Here is a 22,566-nt window from a genome sequence, read left to right as displayed (position 1 = left end):
TTGTCATGTATGCACACACATTTATATTGACTGTCACCATCTGATTTCTACATTATTCTGTTACAGTGTTACAGTGAAGCCTTTGCTTGGAGACTTTCATCAGTTCATGTCAGTATCTCTCCAAAGGCACAATCTGAATGTTTATGTCCTCGGTGTGGCTGTGGTCTTTAGGGGATCAAAGACAAGAAAAGTTGGGAACTACTGGAAAAAAGACAAATGACTCTAATGAGAATAACGATCAGTTCAATGGGCACAAGAACTGCAATGGATTAGAAATGATGCTTTTATTTGATGAGCAAAAAACATTTAACATGAAAAAATCAAAATAAGTTGTTCTTTCACACAATGGTGTCCGTCCGCTTAAAAGCACAACACACACACACACACAGTCCTACTGGTATAGACACTATCTCAGGCCCAGTTTCTTCTTATCTTTCTGTTTCTTGCGAACCACTTCAATGTTGCGGTCCTTCCACATGCTCTTCCTCAGTTTGATGGGCCGACTACCAACATACCTCCCTGGACAAACAGAGTGAGAGGGATTCAGTTATTCATCAGTAAGTTCCCCAACGTGGAAACAAAGACAAACAGGAAGAATCAGAGGTTATCAGTTCCAGCTGGTTTAGTGTGTGACTGACCGTTCATCTCCCTCATGGCTCTGACGTAATCGTTTGGATCTTTGAAGCTGACGAAGCCGTAGCCTTTGGTTTTTCCTGTGCGTTTGTCTCTCAATACCTGATGACACACATGCACAAAAAACTGTGAACCCACTGAGATTAGATACACACCAGCTCTGTGAGCAAAGTCCTCTCACAGAGGAAGACTGTGAGCTGTGGGTGAAAGCACAGGACCCTTGGTTCAGATTTCGCCATGACCTGCCTGACAGGATGTGTCCCCTGGTGGTCATTACAGATCTTTAGAGCCGCGTCCAATGTGGACTCAAGGAAACAGTTTTATCATGTGTGTGTCAGTTTCTATGACAACCAGTCTTTTGTACATATCCTTCCATTAAGTATTACCTTGACACTACTGTCAGCTGCCACTGTTGTTGTAGTTACATTAGTGACTTTCAGTGTACATCTGGGTTATGTACTGTATATGATCCTGTGTTTGTTATTGTCTGCTACAGAATGACTCCAATGAGCCTTGATGATGTAACAGCAAATGTCATTAATAAATGTCTAATTAGTAAAAACAAGTGTTTACAGCCCAACCTTAGCTTTGAGGAACGAAGGGTATCTGCTGAAGGCTCTGGCCAGTATGTCATCATTGACCTCGTTACCAAGGTCACCACAGAATATACGGAAATCATCTGCAACAAGGAGAAAAAACTGTTACACAAACATTACAACAGTGTTTAAGACATGGACAAGTAACAACCAATCGGCAGCAGGAACACAACTAAACAACAGGAGACGATGTTTACCCCCAGCAGCTACAACCCCGGAGCGGGCACATCATCATGTTACAGTTACCCCCCGCAGTGATATTGATGTTTAGAAAGGCACAAACTCAGACATGGTTTGATTGGCTGAATGGAACACACAGATGCTGTTGCCATGAAAGAGTCTAAGGTTGGTTTGGTATGGATGATGGTAAAACCACACAGGTCAACATGCTGACATGTGATTGTTAGTGAGTCTTCTTTGAGCAGCAGATCACAGTTGTTCTCTACGGGCAGTGTGAGGTGGGTTTCTGTGAGGGTCCTCAGCTCCCTGCAGTAGCACTGTACCTGATTCCCACTCCAACAGACTGGGGTCCTCCCAGCTCGTCCCCGCTGCGGTACGGATACACTTCTTCACTTTATCTGACTTCCCCTTCTTTTTGTCCTCTGTTGCACTTTCCGCAGGCTGCAACACACACATACACAAGTCAAATGATGTGTTGAGTTCTTCTGAGTGAAGAGCTTCTGGGTGAACCGCACGATACAGATCGTACATGTACCTCAGAGTGGGAGGGCTCCGGCTCCGGCATGTTGGGTCCAATGACTGTGCTGTCGTCACTCTCCTTCCTGTCCAGTAGACCTGCTGCCCTCACTGCAGCCTGCTGCTCTGCAACCCGGGCTGCCAGCTCCTCCTGGGAGAGCCACATCACACAGACTCAGAGAGGCTAACGAATAGCTGCCCCACCCTCTTTCAATGTCAGTGTCAAACAATGACCCCAAAACCCCCTGTTAATAATACATTATTCATTTTACACAGTTAGTACAGTCAGATTTTTCCCCATTGTCCTCATATTTTCTCATGTACATCACATTACAAAATACACTATAAATCAAAAGTCATGTACTGATACTGTCACTTGTGTTCAAACACAAATATACAGGAAACACCAGTGACATATTAATTATAGGAGGGGAGAGACCATACATGTAGCAGAGCACCTGAACATCATTTTGGAAAATAACAATATAAATACCATTCTGGCTTGTCTCTGAGCTCTGACGTCAATTCTTTTGTGTCCAACTGGGGCAGGAGGAGCAGAGTATACAGTCGGTGCCGCCTGGATAATCGACTGTGTTGGTTTTACAGGCGGAGGTCCATGTCTTGGGCTCGGGCCTGACACCATCGAGACCATATCACCGACCTGAGTGAGACACACGGCAACTTTAATCAATCAAATTGAATTTGTATTGCCCATATTCACGAATCACAGTTTTCTCACATCCTCCTCAAAAAAGCCCCAGAGAGTTTCATGTGAGGGATCCCTCTCCCAGGACGAAGTGCAATAGATGTCACGTGTAACAAAGCACATCAACAAAATTTGTATATTTACAACATTGATGAGAAAAGACAAGTGTTTAACATAAATGGAGGTGTATCAACGTTTCACAAGCAATTATGTCAACACAGAGAGAAGGTTGCCCCATTACAACCAAGATCTGCTGATTATATGACTATCAGACCGCTCCCAGCACTGTTACGTCTCTGAGCTCTGACCTGAGGTGGGGCAGCCATGTGCTGGATGGGCTGAGAAGGACCCTGAGGTGTCTGGGCCTGCAGGGAAGGAGGGAGCATCATGGGAGGAGGTGGAGGAGGCCGGGGCATCGGAGGCGCTATTGGAGGACCACGCATCATATGCATCCTCGGACCAACTGACAACAGGACATTAAACATATGAATCCAGAGAGATGCTAGTCTGGCTGAAACCAATATTAGATTTATTGGTTATCATACCATAACATCAACTCAATATTTTGCATATTCAACTGCCTACATAGGGTGTTGAATACCCACCCTCAGCCGGACACAGCACTTTTCCTGCACTCCTCTAACCATATTCTACCACTATAAAAGCTCATTCATGTCACCAAATGGCTCTTTAAAAGGAAATAAACTGAAACATAACCAATAATGCTTTTAAAATCCCAAAAGCAAACTTTCCTGAAGAAAAGAAAAACCCCATCTGACCTTACAATAAAGAAAAAAAGAACATTTCTGCCTTAACTATTTTAAGGGGAAATAATGCCAGTAATGATAAACCAGTAAACTAGTACTCTGCTGGTAACTTACCAGGCCTCTGCAAGATATGTGGGACGAAGGCTGGTCTCAGCATGGGAGGAGGAGGAGGAGGAGGACGTACTGAAGGGACTGAGACAGACAAGTCACACAGTGAGTGTTACATAAGTGTAAAGTTAGTGTAAACACCTGAAGAATCCAGCATGACAGCTTTGTTATTTATACACACACTATATGTATCTGGACAGAAGCAGAAAAACAATGAAGGAAGCTAAATGGAGAGGAGCTTGAAGAGAACCAGGCCCAGTCTCCAGTTCACAGACACGTCTCATCCAGTCTGAGCCAATCTGACAGGATGATTCTGATAAACAGTGACGCTTGAAGAGACCAAACCAAGAACTCTGGAAGCTAAAAGTGGCTTCTACAAAGTACTGAATTAAAAGTACGTTTGCAAACAACAGATTTCAGTTTCGGAGTTTACTTTTTTTTGTTATTATTAAGTAAAAACATGTTTTTAAAGGTTATTGAGTGTAGACTGACGGAGATAATGGCAAATTCATCCATTTAAAATTAAAACGACAAAAATGTAATATTTTTATCATTCCAAACCATTAGATGACAGTATTATAAAAAACCCTAAACCTTAAATGAGCCTGAATGATGTTGAACAGCTTTGAATACATGGTTTATCTTACTGCCAAAACCTGGGTAGTGTATATGTGTGGGAGTTTGTGTTCACCTGGTCCCACGAAGACAGGAGGTGGAGGACCAACAAAACTAGCAGCTCTGGCATCTAATGTCTGCTGGACCTATGAGAGGAGACAGACAAGAGAGCATTTGGAATGAGCTGCCATACCGCACGACTTTAACTGATTAATATCATCTCATTAAGACAAAGAGTACATTTGCTGCATAGTATATGACTTTCCACTCACTCACGTAAAATAGTACAAACCTGTCTGTAGGTGTTGGTGCCTATAATGGGTCGCACAATTGGAACCATTGGGACGGCCAGAGCAACAGGTATCGCCTCCATAACTGGTGGGCTTCCTGACACTGGACCACCAAGAACCTCCTGCTCGAAACTACAGCAAGAAAAGTAGAGACACAGACCGACATGAGGACAGTCCAAAGATTACGTTTGGATCTTTTAAAGTCTAATAGTTGGATCTGGACCATTTGGGACTGAACTGATTGTTAAAGCAGTGTATGACTAATAAAACAAGAAGTAACAATAGAATGGCAGAGACACTTTTTCCACCAGGGTAAAGGAATAGTGGTTAGGAAAGGAGAGTATTTGAACGCAGCCCAGAGTCTTGGAGCGGTTGTACTCACAGAGCCATCTCTGCCTCCATCTCCTTCAGACGCTCCTCTCCTGACTTGAGCGCCATGCTGCGAGACAAAAACACTGATCAGAGAACAGCCAGACACGCAATCCAGTTTCACTGCAAAACAATACAACAACTCAATTTGTTGATACACCAGAAATCTCATGTATAAATATATATATATATATATATATCGGCTCAGTGACTGTGAATTATTCTTGGTGTTATCACATACTAGGTTTTGCACTTAACACTACCAATCCCTACAGTGGTATAGTTGTCTCTACGTTAAACATTAATATATCTACTTTTAGATATCGTTTCTCGTTTTGGTTTTTGTATGCATTTTAATCTATGTTGCGTTGAATCCCCTCTAAACCTTGAGTCTCAATAATAAAACTCATCATCATCAGAACAGCTTCGTCTCAAACTGCTCCACTATTGATATTTGAGCTGTAAACATAAGGCTACATTAGGTCGTTGAACTGATTTACAGTGGGAAATAACATGATCTCTTTCTAACCTACAATGAGTCGGAAACCTTTCTCCATCCTGATAACCATCCACACTCACCTTCATGTATGGTTCCGACGCTTTGGATAGAAACGCTCAACTCTCGGTAACTTAACCGGACTTTTCAGAAACGTTAGCCAGGAGCTAGCGATAGCAACTAAGCTAGCTCTACTACTGTATCAGCCAGCTAGCCGCTAAGCTCCTAACACTAGTGTTGACTAACGTGGCTCTGTAGCGACGGCGAGTTAATAAGAAGCTACAGTGCGAGCCGAGGAAACACTGGACTCATGGTAACGTTAACAACAACACACAGCTTTTTAAATACAGTCTATGGTTGTAATTGTGCGATGAGTATTGGCGCTTCCGACTTCCTCTTTGTGAATCGGCATTACTGCCACCTACTGCACTGGAGGAGAGGCAGCACCACTGCCACCTACTGCACTGGAGGAGAGGCAGCACCACTGCACACAGACCAGCTCACTTCACGCGACTGGTGTGTTTTCTATAACACTTCAAAAAATAAGATTTTAAACAAATGAACTACAAATAAACCGAGACAGAAAAAGACTTAAACAGAATCTCCCCATAGTTGTCCTGTGTGCAGATGATTATTAGTGAATATTATCAGTGTTAATGAAATCTACCTGAAACATGCACCAGTCACTTTCTGTAGTCATTTCATCAACTGCCTTTTTTTATGTATCTACATCTGCTTCTATTCTACACATTATGTGTATGAACATTACTTCCCATAAAGTATTTTTGCTCTGCCCAATCTATTTGTCTACTGTTCCCGTTTGCACTACTCTTATTTTATCTACCTTGTGCCCCGACTGCTTTGAGTACTTATGTTGTGCTACTTATATATCTGAGCGTGTTAGTTATATGCTGACAGCTTACATTATGTCTTTACACCAGGGTTTAGAGACAAGTGGAATTTACAATAAAGTAGAGCTGCACTGTACCATTGTGGTAAGATATTGTAACGTGTCAGTGGATATACTCTTGCAGTGCAGTTTTCTATGTCTTTGCAAATCAGATTGAAAGGTTCAGAGAGAGAGAGAGAGAGAGGGAGGGGGAGGGGCAAAGCCAGTCAAAACCAGTCCTTCCAGTCAGTTTGTTTGCTTAATTTGTACATACTTGCCTAAGCAGTAAATCTGGACCTTCCTCAGAACTGGACTGTACAGAACTCAGCCACCAGAGTAAAGAGGTTGGAACACATAACCCCAGTTTAAGCTTCTTTAAACTGGCTTCCAGTATGTTTTAGAATTGATTTTAAGGTTATTTTAATCACTTGTAAAGCACTTAAGTGTCTTATTCCTCATTATGTTGCAGATTTTCATATCCTCATAAAACCCTGCTCGCACTTTGAAATCCTCTGGCAGTTGCATTTTAACAGTTCCAGACTCTCAGATAAAGACTAAAGGGGACAAAGGTCTAGAAATAAGAGCTTTGCCCACATATTTTGTGACAATTTTCTTTTTATGCACAGCTCTTCTCCAGTTGAAGCTGACCCATCTGCTTTATTCTGGCCTACAATTAGACCCTCCTCTGGAAATGTAACATTTAATGTTTTGTAAATAATATCTGTGTTTTTGATACAGCTGTTTCTGACTCCAGTTCATACTGGGTTTCGTGTGTTTATTATCCCCAGGTCACATTTATTATTACATTTCCTCACCATCCTCTCGCCTGGCCTGTGACGTCGCAGGAGTGGGCGGGGGTTGGAGGTGCCGCTCCGCCCCCCAGCGGCGGATCGGAGAACACCGCTCATCACACCGTGGACCGGACGTGCAGGAGGACTCACCATGATCCGCACCGTGTTTTCTCGGACTTATCCCGGACTGAGTGGACTGTCGGCGCGTCTCTACTCGGCCGCTGCCATCCCTGCACCCAGCACCCAGCCAGAGGTCCACTTCAACAAGGTATGAGCTGGACTGGCCGCAAGTGCATGGCCTGTTAATGGACATGGCCAACTGCGAAACAACAAGTGTGTGTGAGTGCGTGTGAGTGCGTGTTGTATCCGAGGCCCCACAGGGACAGAGTTCCATTGCTGTAATCAGAGAACAGGGACAAGCTCTGGTTTGGTCTCATGTGTCGTCGAGATCAGAGCTGAGATCCAGATCAGCTGGTCTACTGCTCCTGCTCATGGAGCCAGGGGGCGCTGCTCTAATGAACAGCAGCATGGACCATAAGAGAGGCAATGGGAGAAAGTAACAGACTTCTGAAGAACTGCTTTTATTAAATACTGCCTGGGGGGAGAAGTTACACATGTTGCTGGTGAGGTTATGTACTGGTCCCTGTACTGGTCCCTGTACTGGTCCCTCCTGTCCCACACCACTGTCCTGTGACCAGGGTCCCCAGAGCTCTGATCCTTCCAGAGTCTGCTTCTGAGATACAGTACTACTCAGCTACAGTACTACTTAGTTACAGTACTACTCAGCTACAGTACTACTCAGCTACAGTACTACTCAGTTACAGTACTACTCAGCTACAGTTCTACTCAGTTACAGTACTACTCAGCTACAGTACTATTCAGCTACAGTACTACTCAGCTACAGTACTACTCAGCTACAGTACTACACAGTTAGAGTTCTTTTCAGCTCAGTCCCCCTGAGGTGTGTCGTGTTCTTTTTTCCTTAGGTAGAGAGAGTAGAGCCCCGAACGGACGACAGGTGCAATATTTATAATAATAGGTAGAACTTCATTGGTCAATAACGAGGGGGAGTCACCGTGGCTAGTGCACAGGCTGGTCCTAGCCTCTAGGCACTGGAATCCGCCAATGATGAGGAGCTGCTCCCCGTTTCGTCCCTCCTTAGATAGTAGCTGGGAAAATCTTCACATTCTGACAGTGTTTGGTTTGGTGTTTTAAAACAAGCCTTGAATCGGCTGACAGCTTGTGAGTTTTCAGTATGGCATGCGCATTTTCTAGACAAAACAACGCCTTTCCTATCTGTCCTTCAGACCCTAGTGGCAGCTGCTTGAATTCTTTCTAAGGGTATGTCACAGTTTTTTAAGAAAACAGTGCATTCATGTATGTGTGATGTTTGAATAAAGCTAATGGAGTTTAGGCTGTAATATAGCAAGTTAGGTATGAGAACAATTTAAAGTACAGTGTATTGTATGCCACAGATGTACAGTCTTCTCAAAACAGGCATTATCAGACAGTGTGCAAGACTGAACTGCGATGACACACACACACACACACACACACACACACACACAACAACCAACTTCAAGACTAAAACCAGCCAGCAACGGCTACTATGGTTACTATGCTAACCATAGGCTACTATGGTACTAAGGCCGCACATTTTCCCACATATTCAGCCCAAACTGCCCCTGCCCCCACCCCTGTCTAACATACTGCATTTGTTTAGAGTTCAGTTTCATTGACATCTTCACAGACACACACACATTAATTCTTTCTGTTAAGGTACAAACATGGTGCGCGTAAAATCTATCCTTTTCGGGGCTATAGTGTCTAATTATATTATTAAAATCCTAACAGGTGAGGCCAGAGGAGGGATTTCCAACTCTCAGTTGAAGCTGTTTGCTTTGTAGTTGTTTCTACATTCCTTTTTATTTTTACAGGATGTGTTTTTTTACACACACGTCACATGTTCAATATGTACACAGTGAGAGTTATTTAACTGAACTGCTTTTATTAGTAAGTACAAAGTGCAGCACAAGCAGTACAAGTCAAAGGAAAGTAACTCAAATAAAAATGAAATCAATAAATCTGAGTGACATATGAAGTACCAATCACAATCACAATTTCAACCCAAAAAACTACAAAATGGTAATCTAAGTAAAAAACCAACAACCATTATATTGCTTTTGATGGCTGCTGCTGAAAAACAATTCAATCTCCACTCTGAGCAGAGACTGAGCTTCTCTCTGAACCCTGGCCCCAGCCCTCTACTTTCCTATAAGTGACTCTTGGCCCTCTACACGCTCACTGCGGCCGTGAACTTGGGGCCATATGGCCAGCGCATGTTGTCAGCTCAGGGAGGTTTTCACCTGCCATTACATCACAAAAATAAAAGCTTCAAACTTCTTTGCTGTGATAACGTGAGTTCACTTTTACTTCAGCTGAGAATGGGCAGGTATTTTTGTGTGTAAAATAAGTCGGCTCAAATCTAATGATACATTTGAATGTTTCAGCTGTTCATCAACAACCAGTGGCAGGATGCAGCGAGTGGGAAAACGTTCCCCACCATCAACCCAGCTACCGGGGAAGTCATCTGTCAGGTGGCAGAGGCTGATGAGGTGCACACGCTCTCTGACACTTACTGACTCCTATACACTTATGTTCATGCTCCAGTGAAGGTGGATGCATGCAGCGCTGCTTTGTGTTTGAGGGTGTGTTGATTGAGATTGGAATTGTTAACTGGTTTAAAGCAGTCTCAGTAAGACTTACCAAGTGTCACTTGAGTAACCAGTTTTTCTAAAGCTGCAGTGTTAAGCATGATCGTAAGCGTTGTAATGGAAATTTACTTAATATCTTCCTAGTCTATGCTTACAGCAGCCATTTCCATCTAGGGTACAGCTCAACATAAACTTTATGGTGCACCCACTGTCCAGCATGTGAGCCCGTTGTCTATTCATGTCTTGCAGAAGTTGATCCTGAGATCACCTGAATTCTATAGTGACCTTTTGCTCTACTCTGGTTTAACTGTGTTTGTCCTTTGTTCGAAGACCTCAGCTGACTGACACAACACCCTAACCATACATGCTACTATTTCCTCTCCAACACATTTAGGATGCAGCCTATAAGTCACACCTGTACAGACGATAAGTTCCAGACACAGAACAATACATCCCCCCCCCCCTCTGCGTGTTTTGGGGTCAGGAGGTTACCCACACAGAGAAACTTAAATATGAGCACAGACACTTCATCTCAAGCTCCACCTTTCCTGTGTGATTCCTGTGTGATCCTTTCTGCAGAAAGACAACTTGTCTCAGAACCTTGTTTGTTGACCAAATTTCCACCACAGCTTCTAGTGGTTATGTGTGGTAAAGTTGAACAGATCTGGCTTCACCTGGAAATGACTAAACAAGCTTCTTTCATGGGAGCTTGTTTAACTTTCTTTTAGTTTTTTTGGGAGCAGTACACCAAATTAGACTTATAGCTACTGTATGGTGATGATGGTTATTGTTATATAAATTGTTATACAAATTAAAGGGGATTACATGTATGACATAATTCAATGTTTTGACTCTTGGTCACAATTAGAATCATTTTTAACAACCATGTTTTAATCATGTTGTGGTGTCAATATTTCCAGGCAGATGTAGACAAGGCAGTGAAAGCAGCACGTAATGCCTTTAGGTATGGGTCACCATGGCGACGGATGGACGCCTCTCATCGCGGCCTGCTACTCAACCGATTGGCCGACGCCATTGAGAGGGATTCTGCCTATCTGGCTGTGAGTCATTTTTAACTGTCCGAAAAATGACCAAGCACTTCTGCCTTTATCTGCATTCACACGAGAACACACAATTTACTATTCACACAATGTTCATATAAAGCTGATCATGCCAAATTAAAATCAAACATGCTTGATTATAAATCCTGTGATAGATCAGTAAGAAAGGTTCAACACTGACCATACAGGATTGACGATTCTGGTTTGTTTTAATCATTCTCTGATAAATCAATGAAAATGTTGAAAAACACCTGTCTTGCATTGTTAAAGAAGGTCATGGATCTGCCCCCTGATCCAGATACACACCAAAATGGAATGGGTTCTTCCTTGGGTCCTGCCCCACCCCTCCACAAAATTTCATAGGAATTGGTTGAATTAGTTTTACAGCTAAGATCAAACAGACAAAGGCAGATGTTACCTCCTTGTCAGGTCTAACACCTTGATCTTTAACGTACTTAAGGACTGAAGGGAATCAATAAAGTGAATAAGTTAGTATGTGGATCAGACTGCTAATGACCCTCCTGTCTATCTTACTATGGATATAATCCGACTGTCTATCAAAACCACCATTTGATATATTTGTAGGTAGCATGTAAATTTGCAATGCATGCAGAGCTGACATTGTGTTGTTTCAACAGGAGCTGGAGACCCTTGACAATGGGAAGCCATACGCTGTTTCCTACACTGTGGATCTGCCCACTGTGGTGAAATGTCTCAGGTAACAAACACGCAGCATCCAGCTCTTTAGCTCATCTCATTGGTGAGACCAAGTAGCTTTACTGTGACCTTGTGAAAAGAAAAAAGCTTTGACCTGAGGAACCTGCACAGGTATTTTTTGTGTTTAAACCAGTTGTGTTGTTTTTAGATACTATGCAGGCTGGGCTGACAAATGGGAGGGGAAGACCATCCCAATCGATGGAGATTATTTCTGCTACACCAGACATGAACCCATTGGAGTCTGTGGACAGATCATACCGGTGAGGGAGGCGGGGGGACACAAAGATAATGAGTGTGTTTTGGCACAGTGGACGTAATGAAAGAAGTTACATTTCATGAGGATTTGTTGTCCTTGTTTAGGTTCTTAACAATCAAATCAGATAAACAAGTTTTCAAACATTGTTATAGCAATGATTAATGGCTGCCTGAGCAGAGAAGTCACACTACGTGGGTAGTGATCTGAGTTTCTCTTTTTTTCCCGTTAAGGCATTTTCCCCCTCTTGTGAAACCACCCTCCCACTTTCCACACTGTGACACAAACTCTCCAAACAACCTGCCACAAACAATCACCATCATATCTTTACACAGCCTATTGGCTCCTAACCCCGGCACAGCTATGGTCAAGATGCTAACTAACTTCTAGCCGCCGTGCAGGTCCACACTGCGCTGTGCTCAGGGACGCAAGATGAGCACTGCGCCAAAATAGGTTTCAAGAACACTTATTTATTGACTGAAGCGTCTCACTGATGAGGCCCATTGTTTGGAATGTGGAATAGATGCCCAGATTGAAGCTAAAATGACTTTAGGCCAAGTCATTCTAAACTGGTAAAGTTCACAGGCAAAAATAGACTGTGTGTGTGTGTGTGTGTGTGTGTGTGTGTGTGTGTGTGTGTGTGTGTGTGTGTGTGTGTGTGTGTGTGTGTGTGTGTGTGTGTGTGTGTGTGTGTGTGTGTGTGTGTGTGTGTGTGTGTGTTTATGCATATATATCCTTTTCCCCATTCCTTTTTCGGGCTTAAGCAAATCTGAACGTGACCCTAACATGAGCAGGAAGCTCACATCTTTCAGGGAGCATATCCAGAGCTAAAAAAGAGACATGTAAATTGTGTGTGAGGCTGACACTTAACAAACAGTTAAGAAAATGTACTTTCTAAAGAGTGCAGCAGTTTTTCAGTTCCTGTTTGCTGACTAAACACATCCACTTGAACTTTGTTCAAGTTCAAAAGTTGAACCGTGGAGCAGTCTGAGCCGCACCCACTCAAATTCCTACCTCGCAGGGGCCTCAGAAAAGCGAAAGGGAGAAAGAGCAAATACTCATGGATAGAAGTATCATGTGATTGTGTCTTTTCTCCCCTTCTTCTCTCTAGTGGAACTTCCCTCTGCTGATGCAGGCCTGGAAACTTGGCCCTGCACTTGCAACCGGTAACACTGTGGTGATGAAAGTTGCAGAGCAGACACCGCTCACAGCCCTATATGTAGCCAACTTGATCAAAGAGGTACTCTCACAGAACATTGATCTCTTCATATTTCTGACAGATGCAGTATTTACACTCTGTGGCTAAAGAGTGAATCAAAGCAGACGTTTCTATACTTTTTCACATTCGAGTTTTGAATGGTTTTATTGAAGCTTGCAATAGTCTGCCACGTGTTGCCATTGGCAAAGTTGTAGAGTTATGCAGTCTCTATTTGCTCAGCAGGAGATGCAGCACAGTTGCAGGCACCATGACATAAGTTACTTTCCTTCCTTAAGGATGAGAGATTCCTTTGATTCCTCTGACAGACATGGATCATATTAAACTGTAGGAGCTTGTTGTATTTTATATTCCTCCTACACCACATTATGTACTGACTTTTAGTTTTAATGTTCTCTGGAATAATGGTCACATTTTCTCAAGCCTTGTTCAACTTGGATCTGTTTCCAGGTGGGTTTCCCTGAAGGTGTTGTGAATATCCTGCCTGGCATGGGGCCGTCAGCAGGTGCTGCCATATCAAGGCACATGGATGTTGACAAGTTGGCCTTCACTGGATCCACAGAGGTAGGATCACTGTCACAGTTATCTTTTTATAGTTGTACTATAAACACATTCATCCTCTAACCAGTGGGCCGGTGGTCCGATCCCAGTCTTCCCCATTCTTCCCCATTTCCCTGCTGTTTATACTATGGAGAGTTTATACCCATCAATATACATATACATATATCTATATATATGCTTAGCATTTTAAACTCATATTATTTTTATTTTACCATACCTGCCTGTATACTATCCATGGATATCTTAATATATCCTCATACTAATGCACAGATATGCTTTATGTCCTCAAGCAATCATCCTGTGCCACTGCACTTTACTTAAGTTAATTTCTCTTCAAACAGTATTTCAGAAGTAAAGGGTGAATGGTACGTGCGTATTCTGATTAGATTTTTTTATTTTTACTTTAATGCCTTTTTTATTCTCTTTTCAACCTAATACTGACTCGCTGCTGCTGTAAGAAGTACATTTCCCCAGCTTGGGATCAATTAGGATTTGTCTTTCTCTTAACACACTGTCGAGACAATTAATCTGATTATAAACCTTTAAAGGTTCATTAGAAGTTCAAATCAAGTGAAGCACAGCACGACGTTAACTTGAACTGTGAATCTAAGGTTCTTCTTTGTTTGGATTACTTCTGGAATTTAAACTGCCAGCAGCTATGGATGTGCAAAGCTGGAGTTTCACAGATACTAGAGGGAGGGACACATTCCTCACCTAGGACTTCAGTTACACCTGGCATTTACGTTTTCTATCCAGCTTTATATTGTTCACACTGAGGTCTGATTGTTCATCTATCTATCTATGTCTTTTAAATTAGTCTTGTGTTTATAGTTTTCATATATTCAGGTACATATGCACACATGCCTCTACTTGTATTGGGAGCAAATGTCTGCATTATACTTAGGCATTTATTAAGTACAGGCATGTGTGCTTATACCTATGAATAATGTGCAGACATGTATGTAGGTATGCATGCATGTGTTAGGGGTTACTTCTATGGGTTTTTGGGGTCAGCAGATACTGTAAATACATGGATGTGCAGTATGCATATGAGTACATGTATATATTATAGGAGCACATTGGTGCATATTTGTTATGTTAGTGTGTGGATGGATCCGCAGATACACACATGTTGAATGTAGTTTGAATATTCTCAGCCCATTGGTGGGGGTGGTGGTAAAAGTGGGTGGGAGAGTTGGAGATGTGGTAACATATGCATCCACCTGTAGATACACTGGAGCAAAAACACAAAGGAAATAGTGGCAAATAAAACAGACTGAAAGGTTGTCACTCAGGCTTTGTTTTGGGGAAAGTGTGTTTTAGTCCCAAAACCTGTTCATAGACGTAGCCCTGACTGCTTTCTGAAGCAATTTTGTGGACATCTTGTCCAGGGAGCCACCCACAGCAGACCCTACTCTGAATCTGATCATTAATACAGTAATCTCATCAGCTCAGACAGAAAACTCCACATATCTAATGCCCGCAGGAATCCCCATCTCATGAAATCCACATAAAATCTCTCTTCCAAGTTATAAAAACTGTACAGCGTGCACATCGTGAGACAGTGTACATGCACACATTACATGAAATCGCATGATTCATTTATCGTCAGACCTGTTGACATGCCCTTTAGTAACCTGGCTACTGTAACATCTGTTTACATACAACAGCTAAAGGAACCATGATTAGTGATTGTGCATTGTAGTGACAAAAGCTGCGCGGCACTGCTTGGGTGTGTCTCAGATAGCTTGGACTGACACTGACCGGACACAGGCTCTCTACAGAGAACAGTATTATGTCTCCACAACACGAAGGCAAGAAGCATTACATTTTCTGTTTGTGTTTCCATCCGTCTGTCTATCAGCACCATTCTTATGCCAGATCACACAGACTCAAAGATGAACTGATTAGATTATGGTGGACAAAGGTCAAACCAAGAAGAGAGAAACGTCAAGAGTGTGTGAAATATTCAACTTGCTTTCATAGTCATTTGTTTACTATGTGGGTACACTTTTACTATGAAGTACTTGCATGTATACAGAATAATCTACAGCATAAATACATCATACAGCTTATTTTCAGTCTATCTGTTTGGCTAATGGCCACTTGTAACCTGCATACCTTCTTAAATAAGCTGTACTTTTTTCAATAATATCTCCATTAATAAGTGTAAATTTCCTCTCTGTCTTTCCCATCAGGTGGGTCATCTAATCCAGCAGGCATCAGGCAAAAGTAATCTGAAGAAAGTCACACTGGAGCTGGGAGGAAAGAGCCCTAACATCATCCTGTCTGATGCCAACAGTATGTAACCTGTGTGTTTTCACAGCTGCAACATGCTGTTTTACAGTCACATCCTAATCAAGGCTGGATTATCTCTATTGCTCGGCAAAGCAGGAGCTGGTAGAATGTGGGGCCGCTGGTTTAAGGTCATTTGAGTCTATCTTTGTTTTGGAATATTCCAAATCACAAAACCTGACAGGATGCAGGCCTTCAGGAGAAGTGGAGGCAATGGGGCATGATCGAGGCCCAGCCGCAGGTTTACAGGATAATCTGGCAAAGTGTTTCTCAAATGTTTTAATAGCTGATTACCTCCGCCTGGTTCTGTGTTAAATAGGAGAATTGTAGTGATTAGTAGGTCCACTGTTCTCACAGTTTTCTGAATCAAGTAGGTTCTTTGAAAGAATTGTGCAAGAAATTCTTTAAAACCATTGTGTTATATGTTTAACACAGACTCTGTCTGGATGGTAAACATACCTATCTGTAGTCCTGGTATAATGACACACCCTGATTACATTCCCTGCATACATTTTAACCGTTTGCTTCCTTCAAGAGACGACAAGTCCTGAAATGCATCAGGTCACATACACAATAACATACTGTTAGAGGAGTATTTTAATATTGTTTTCCCAGTGAAGTTAAGGTTGTCTTTGTCATTTCCTCATTCAGTGGAAGATGCAGTGGAGCAGTCCCACTTTGCTCTGTTCTTCAACCAGGGTCAGTGCTGCTGCGCTGGCTCTCGAACCTACGTCCAAGCTGACATCTATGATGAGTTTTTGGAGCGAAGTGTTGAGCGCGCTAAGAGACGAGTCGTTGGAAACCCTTTTGACTTAAAGACCGAGCAGGGACCTCAGGTAAAACACACACGCACTCACACACGTGATTTTTTTCGACAAGACCACCACACATATCCACCTTAAAGTAATTCTCTATTATCGCTCAATTTATTTGTATAGCAAGAAATCACAACATACATTATCTCAAGGCAATTTACATAGGAAGATCAGGACGTTAAAAACGTCTCAAGACAAAACCAACAGTTTGCACAACAAGCAAACACACCCAATGTAAGTGGAGAGAAAAAAAACCTCATTAAGAGGAAGAAACCTGTAAATCCAATGGGCGAGACATCTGCCTCAACCAGTTGCAAAGGGAGGACAAAAATGGGGAAGAGAAGAAAGGTGGGTGGAAGACAGAGAAACCAGGAACGGTTGTGCAACCATTATTGTGCAACCATTATTATTGAAGTTTCATAGAGCTCGGAGTAACTGTAGAATCACTACGAGCAATTCATTTAAAATAATCATACCACTCATTAATCTAAAAAGTAAACATAATAAGGAGTTGAGGGGCATTTTCGATGCTTAGACCCCCAGAGATGATAAAGTCCTCTGTGGTGACTCTTCCAGGTGGATCAGGAGCAGTTCAACAAGATTCTGGGCTACATCAGCAGCGGGAAGAAGGAGGGAGCCAAGCTCATGTGCGGAGGTGGAGTGGCTGCGGACAGAGGATACTTCATCCAGCCCACTGTGTTTGGAGACGTCCAGGACAACATGACCATTGCCAGGGAGGAGGTAGGATAAGTCTGAAGATTTCAAATACAGAAAATACAAAGAAATACAGTAGATATTGTTGTATATATGATTTAACTGCATTTCCTAGTATCATAATTGAAAAAATAACATTAAAAGTAGGCTTTTTTCATTAAAGCAATCTGTGACGTAGCTGTTGTTCTGCGTTAGGGCTTGAGCAGCAAGACTGTGGGTTTTCATTTACCCCAGAAATAAAAGAGAGAAAAGGGATTATCAGCTAACCTGAGCTCTAAAACTCAGTACAGCAAAATGAACTGCAGCACAACTGAGTAACTATTATCCTCAATGAAACACAACACTGACCTAACGCTGTTTTCATACCAGAACACCGGTGGAGAACCTTATTTCCCAGCAAGATCATTTCCATAACATCCTTGGAGAACCATACTAAATATTTGAATGTATAAGCCACACTAACATCTCCATTGTGATGGCTGGTAATGGATAGATAGTTGTGATAAAGATGATCCTCACAGCTGCTCTTAGCTGAAACAAGTCCTCACCTTTGATAGAGTCATACAGTAAATCTCCCTTATATCAAACTCAGCAGTGATACCACATCTGTATGCAGAAAATATGAATCACTGTCGCGATGTTATTTCTAGTTGCTTTATTACCTGTAGTCATGACTTGTCATGTGGGTCGGATCAAACGGTCTCGCTCACTGTGTATGGCCAAGAGGCAGGAGTTTCAAATCAAATCAAATTTTATTTTTATAGCCCATATTCACAAATCAAAATGTGCCTCATAAGGGTTAACAAGGTGCAACATCCTTCGCCCCTAACCCTTGATATATATATATTTTTAAAAAATTTTAAAAGGGAAAACTCACTGAGAGTCACAAGTGAGGGAGCCTTCTCCCAGTAAGGTCAGAAGTGCAGTATGTGTTGTGTGGAACAGTGTGGAACCCCAGCATTTGAAGATGTTACACTGTGACCAAGAGGCCGGGGCCTCTGAGGCTGGTTCCTGAAGGTGTGTGACTGACCGAGGTGGAGAAGGGAATGTAAGAGGTGAAAATGTTGTGTTTGTGAAACGGTTCGGTCTTGTGCTTTTAATTAGCGTTAATTATGAATGGGTGTGTTCTCTCCTGCAGATCTTTGGTCCAGTGATGCAGATTCTGAAGTTCAAAACATTGGAGGAGGTGGTAGACAGAGCCAATGATACTAAGTATGGTCTAGCAGCCGCTGTGTTCACGAAGGACATTGACAAGGCCCACTATGTCTCCAATGGGCTCCGTGCAGGCACAGTCTGGTAAGAGATTTACTGCTGAAATCATTGCAATGCACATCATAGTCTGGTATGATACTGCTGATATTCAGCAAACAAACATTCTCTCAATACTCATAGAAATAATTGATGTTACAGCATTCACTCCAACTCACTGTCAACTATGACATCACATTTAAAGGTATTAAACATACACAGGTCCCTCTGCTGCGTGCTGTTCCAGTGCATTCCAATAACAATAATAAAATCTTGACTGTTCCTTCTCTTATTTCTGAAGTCTGTGTTGAGGTTCTGTGTGAGTTACAGCAACAGTTGTTTTACATCTGTTCATTCGTTATTAATTTCATCTCGTGTGTGTGTGTGTGTGTGTGTGTGTGTGTGTGTGTGTGTGTGTGTGTGTGTGTGTGTGTGTGTGTGTGTGTGTGTGTGTGTGTGTGTGTGTGTGTGTGTGTGTGTGTGTGTGTGTGTGTGTGTGTGTGTGTGTGTGTGTGTGTGTGTGTTCCCCTACAGGATTAACTGTTATGACGTGTTTGGGGCTCAGGCTCCGTTCGGAGGTTACAAGTCTTCAGGTAACGGCAGAGAGCTTGGAGAGTACGGTCTGGACAACTACACAGAAGTCAAAACGGTAATTGATCAAAAGACACCGACATAGTGTGCTGTATGAGAACACTTACTGTGTAATCACACCTCACATAAGAAACTTTGCAGTGCATTCATGGAACAAAATAACTGACCACCCCCAGGAAGTTTTGATCATGTGTACTCCAGGGGGTCAATGGTTCTTGTGCATGTGTAGTGATACATGGTCACGCCCTCTTCTACCTGCCGATGGTTGAACGATGGACTCTCATTTCTGCAGACATTGCTCTGTGACATTCCTGCAATCAGCATGCTGTCTGCACAGTGCAGGCTAAAGACATCCTGTGACGACCTGTTTTGGTCATCCACAGCCACAACTGTCAGACTGGTAGATTGTCTTAAAAAAAATACATGTGTTATGATACATCATAACACATAAGCTACCAGAGCCATGTCTCTGTTACAAACAGTAAACATCGACAATAAATTAAACAATAACATAGGTTATTACTGGACCTCAGGAGGATGTTCGGTTCAGGTTTATTTAAGGACAGAGTTGCTGTTTCAGATGAGTAAATCAATGTATTTCTGTGTTCAGCCCACCTTATATATATATATATATATATACACTACCGTTCAAAAGTTTGGGGTCACTTAGAAATGTCCTTATTTTTCAAAGAAAAGCACGTTTTTTTCAATGAAGATAACATTAAATAAATCAGAAATACACTCTATACATTGTTAATGTGGTAAATGACTATTCTAGGTGGAAACGTCTGTTTTTAATGAAATATCTACATAGTGTATAGAGGCCCATTTCCAGCAACTATCACTCCAGTGTTCTAATGGTACATTGTGTTTGCTAATCGCCTTAGAAGACTAATGGATGATTTGAAAACCCTTGTGCAATTATGTTAGCACAGCTGAAAACGTTTTGCTGGTGAGAGAAGCTATAAAACTGGCCTTCCTTTGAGCTAGTTGAGTATCTGGAGCATCACATTTGAGGGTTCGATTATATTCTCAAAATGGCCAGAAAAAGAGAACTTTCATGTGAAACTCGCCAGTCTATTCTTGTTCTTAGAAATGAAGGCTATTCCATGCGAGAAATTGCGAAGAAACTGAAAATGTCCTACAACGGTGTGTACTACTCCTTCAGAGAACAGCACAAACGGGCTCTAACCAGAGTAGAACGAGAAGTGGGAGGCCCCGTGCACAACTCAGCAAGAAGACAAATATATTAGAGTCTCTAGTTTGAGAAATAGACGCCTCACAGGTCCTCAACTGGCAGCTTCTTTAAATGGTACCCGCAAAACGCCAGTGTCAACGTCTACAGTGAAGAGGCGACCGGGATGCTGGCCTTCGAGGCAGAGTGGCAAAGAAAAGCCATATCTGAGACTGGCCAATAAAAGAAAAGATTGATATGGGCAAAGAACACAGACATTGGACAGAGGAAGATTGGAAAAAGTGTTATGGACAGACGAATCAAAGTTTGAGGTGTTTGGATCACACAGAAGAACATTTGTGAGACGCAGAACAGGTGAAAAGATGCTGGAAGAGTGCCTGACGCCATCTGTCAAGCATGGTGGAGGTAATGTGATGGTCTGCTTTGGTGCTGGTAAAGTGGGAGATTTGTACAAGGTAAAAGGGATTTTAAATAAGGAAGGCTATCACTCCATTTTGCAACGCCATGCCATACCCTGTGGACAGCGCTTGATTGGAGCCAATTTCCTCCTACAACAGGACAATGACCCAAAGCACACCTCCAAATTATGCAAGAACTATTTAGGGAAGAAGCAGGCAGCTGGTATGCTGTCTGTAATGGAGTGGCCAGCGCAGTCACCAGATCTCAACCCCATTGAGCTGTTGTGGGAGCAGCTTGACCGTATGGTACGCAAGAAGTGCCCATCAAGCCAATCCAACTTGTGGGAGGTGCTTCAGGAAGCGTGGGGTGAAATTTCTACAGATTACCTCAACAAATTAACAGCTCGAATGCCAAAGGTCTGCAATGCTGGAATTGCTGCAAATGGAGCATTCTTTGACGAAAGCAAAGTTTGAAGAACAAAATTAATATTTCAAATCAAAATCATTATTTCTAACCTTGTCAATGTCTTGACTATATTTTCTATTCATTTTGCAACTCATTTGATAAATAAAAGTGTGAGTTTTCATGGAAAACACGAAATTGTCTGGGTGACCCCAAACTTTTGAACGGTAGTGTATATATATATATATATAGTTAAACATACATAGTATCTATTTTAAAGATTAATTTTGTTTAAAAAATAACAAATCAAACATTGAAACACGTTAGTTGTTGTATCAGTGAAATCAATACCACACTGAGATACATCAAAGCACTGTCACAACCGTAGGTATCTTGTCATTACACTGAAATAATCCACTCACAATCAAAGATGGAGATTAGTTCACAATAAGAAACATGACAAACACATACTCTGATTCTTCTTAATGCTGTTGTATTACCCTGGGTTTGTGTGTATTTGAATCATTGGTTATACACTGCGTTACATTCATAACTTAATATTCTTTCTTTAATTCTGAGAGTAAATCTTGTTTTTTTTGTTTGTGTTGTCAGGTGACGATCAAGGTTCCACAGAAGAACTCTTAGACGTGAGCCCAGTCCACCATGAAGCAGCTGAGAGGAGACTCCCCTCTGTGATCTGTCCTGAGTAATTCTACTGCTTTCTGTCACACATGCACAGTTCATACCTGTTGAAGCAGGAGGAGTCCCATTTGTTTAGTACTGTTCACTACTAGACCTTCTCTTGGTTTAAATGTGTAAAATCTACACCTTGAATATCTCAGAATTGTGAACAGAGTACTCCATCCTTGATTAATTACTGATGATGTCACCAGAATATAGAAAACTCTGTTCATTACTATGTTACAGATACCTTAATTTTTCCACCTGCTTTGATATAATTGTGAAACCAGTCACAGTATCTTTATATTCTGTGGACTATGGGATTTCTTATTTTTCAGAATAAATCATTTAAACCAATAAGCTTGTTGTCATCTTTGTGTGTTAATCCCAGAGAAGATGTTAATGGGTAACTCTGGGATATTGGAACTTGGGCCTAATTACCTCTAAGAAGGAGGTTATGTTTTCCACTGCCTTTGTTTGTTTGCCTATTTGTTAGCAGGATTACGCAAAAACTACTGGACGGATTCACACAGAATGAGCAGGAAAGATGCAGTATGGGTGAGGAAAGAACCCATTCCATTTTGGTGTGGATCCGGATCAGGGGACTAATCCAGGCATTTTTTTCCACTTTCTTTTACATTGCGAGACAGGCAGTTAGTATCTCAGTGAATAATTTATGGATCTTGATGAAAAAAATCAGGGGTGTTTCAGGGACTGATATTAATGTGTGTGCAATTTGGTGCAGCTC

The 22,566-nt window shown here is 42.0% G+C and overlaps 2 protein-coding genes across 2 annotated transcripts; one reads left to right on the top strand and one right to left on the bottom strand.

Annotated features, from left to right (window-relative positions):
- Positions 1–269: 269 nt before the first annotated feature.
- On the bottom strand, positions 270–5,690 carry rbm42 (RNA binding motif protein 42). The gene is made up of 12 exons (XM_035164572.2): positions 5,360–5,690; positions 4,794–4,850; positions 4,414–4,543; positions 4,198–4,267; positions 3,513–3,590; positions 2,940–3,094; positions 2,419–2,586; positions 1,945–2,076; positions 1,733–1,850; positions 1,215–1,312; positions 639–735; positions 270–519 (listed from the first exon to the last, which is right to left on the bottom strand). Exons 2-12 carry the CDS (start codon positions 4,847–4,849, stop codon positions 407–409), a joined length of 1,215 nt encoding a protein of 404 aa, XP_035020463.1. The 5' UTR covers position 4,850; positions 5,360–5,690; the 3' UTR covers positions 270–406.
- Positions 5,691–7,043: 1,353 nt separating this feature from the next.
- Positions 7,044–22,175, top strand: LOC118114239 (aldehyde dehydrogenase, mitochondrial). The gene is made up of 13 exons (XM_035164568.2): positions 7,044–7,224; positions 9,467–9,571; positions 10,591–10,731; positions 11,370–11,449; positions 11,597–11,708; positions 12,813–12,941; positions 13,368–13,481; positions 15,677–15,779; positions 16,425–16,609; positions 17,165–17,329; positions 18,441–18,598; positions 19,085–19,199; positions 21,750–22,175. Exons 1-13 carry the CDS (start codon positions 7,108–7,110, stop codon positions 21,780–21,782), a joined length of 1,557 nt encoding a protein of 518 aa, XP_035020459.1. The 5' UTR covers positions 7,044–7,107; the 3' UTR covers positions 21,783–22,175.
- The last annotated feature ends 391 nt before the right edge of the window (positions 22,176–22,566 follow it).

Source organism: Hippoglossus stenolepis, chromosome 8 (genome assembly GCF_022539355.2).
Source record: "Hippoglossus stenolepis isolate QCI-W04-F060 chromosome 8, HSTE1.2, whole genome shotgun sequence".
Lineage (NCBI taxonomy): Eukaryota > Metazoa > Chordata > Actinopteri > Pleuronectiformes > Pleuronectidae > Hippoglossus > Hippoglossus stenolepis.
This window is presented reverse-complemented; position numbering and strand designations above follow the sequence as displayed.

Coding starts and splice junctions, on each gene's coding strand:
- LOC118114239 (XM_035164568.2), top strand. CDS start 7,108: ATGATCCGCACCGTGTTTTCTCGGACTTATCCCGGACTGAGTGGACTG. Junction 9,572..10,590: donor AGGTGGCAGAGGCTGATGAG/GTGCACACGCTC, acceptor CAATATTTCCAG/GCAGATGTAGACAAGGCAGT. Junction 10,732..11,369: donor GGGATTCTGCCTATCTGGCT/GTGAGTCATTTT, acceptor TTGTTTCAACAG/GAGCTGGAGACCCTTGACAA.
- rbm42 (XM_035164572.2), bottom strand. CDS start 4,849: ATGGCGCTCAAGTCAGGAGAGGAGCGTCTGAAGGAGATGGAGGCAGAG. Junction 2,077..2,418: donor CTCAGAGACAAGCCAGAATG/GTATTTATATTG, acceptor TGGCTCTCCCAG/GAGGAGCTGGCAGCCCGGGT. Junction 1,313..1,732: donor TCTGTTGGAGTGGGAATCAG/GTACAGTGCTAC, acceptor TCCTTGTTGCAG/ATGATTTCCGTATATTCTGT.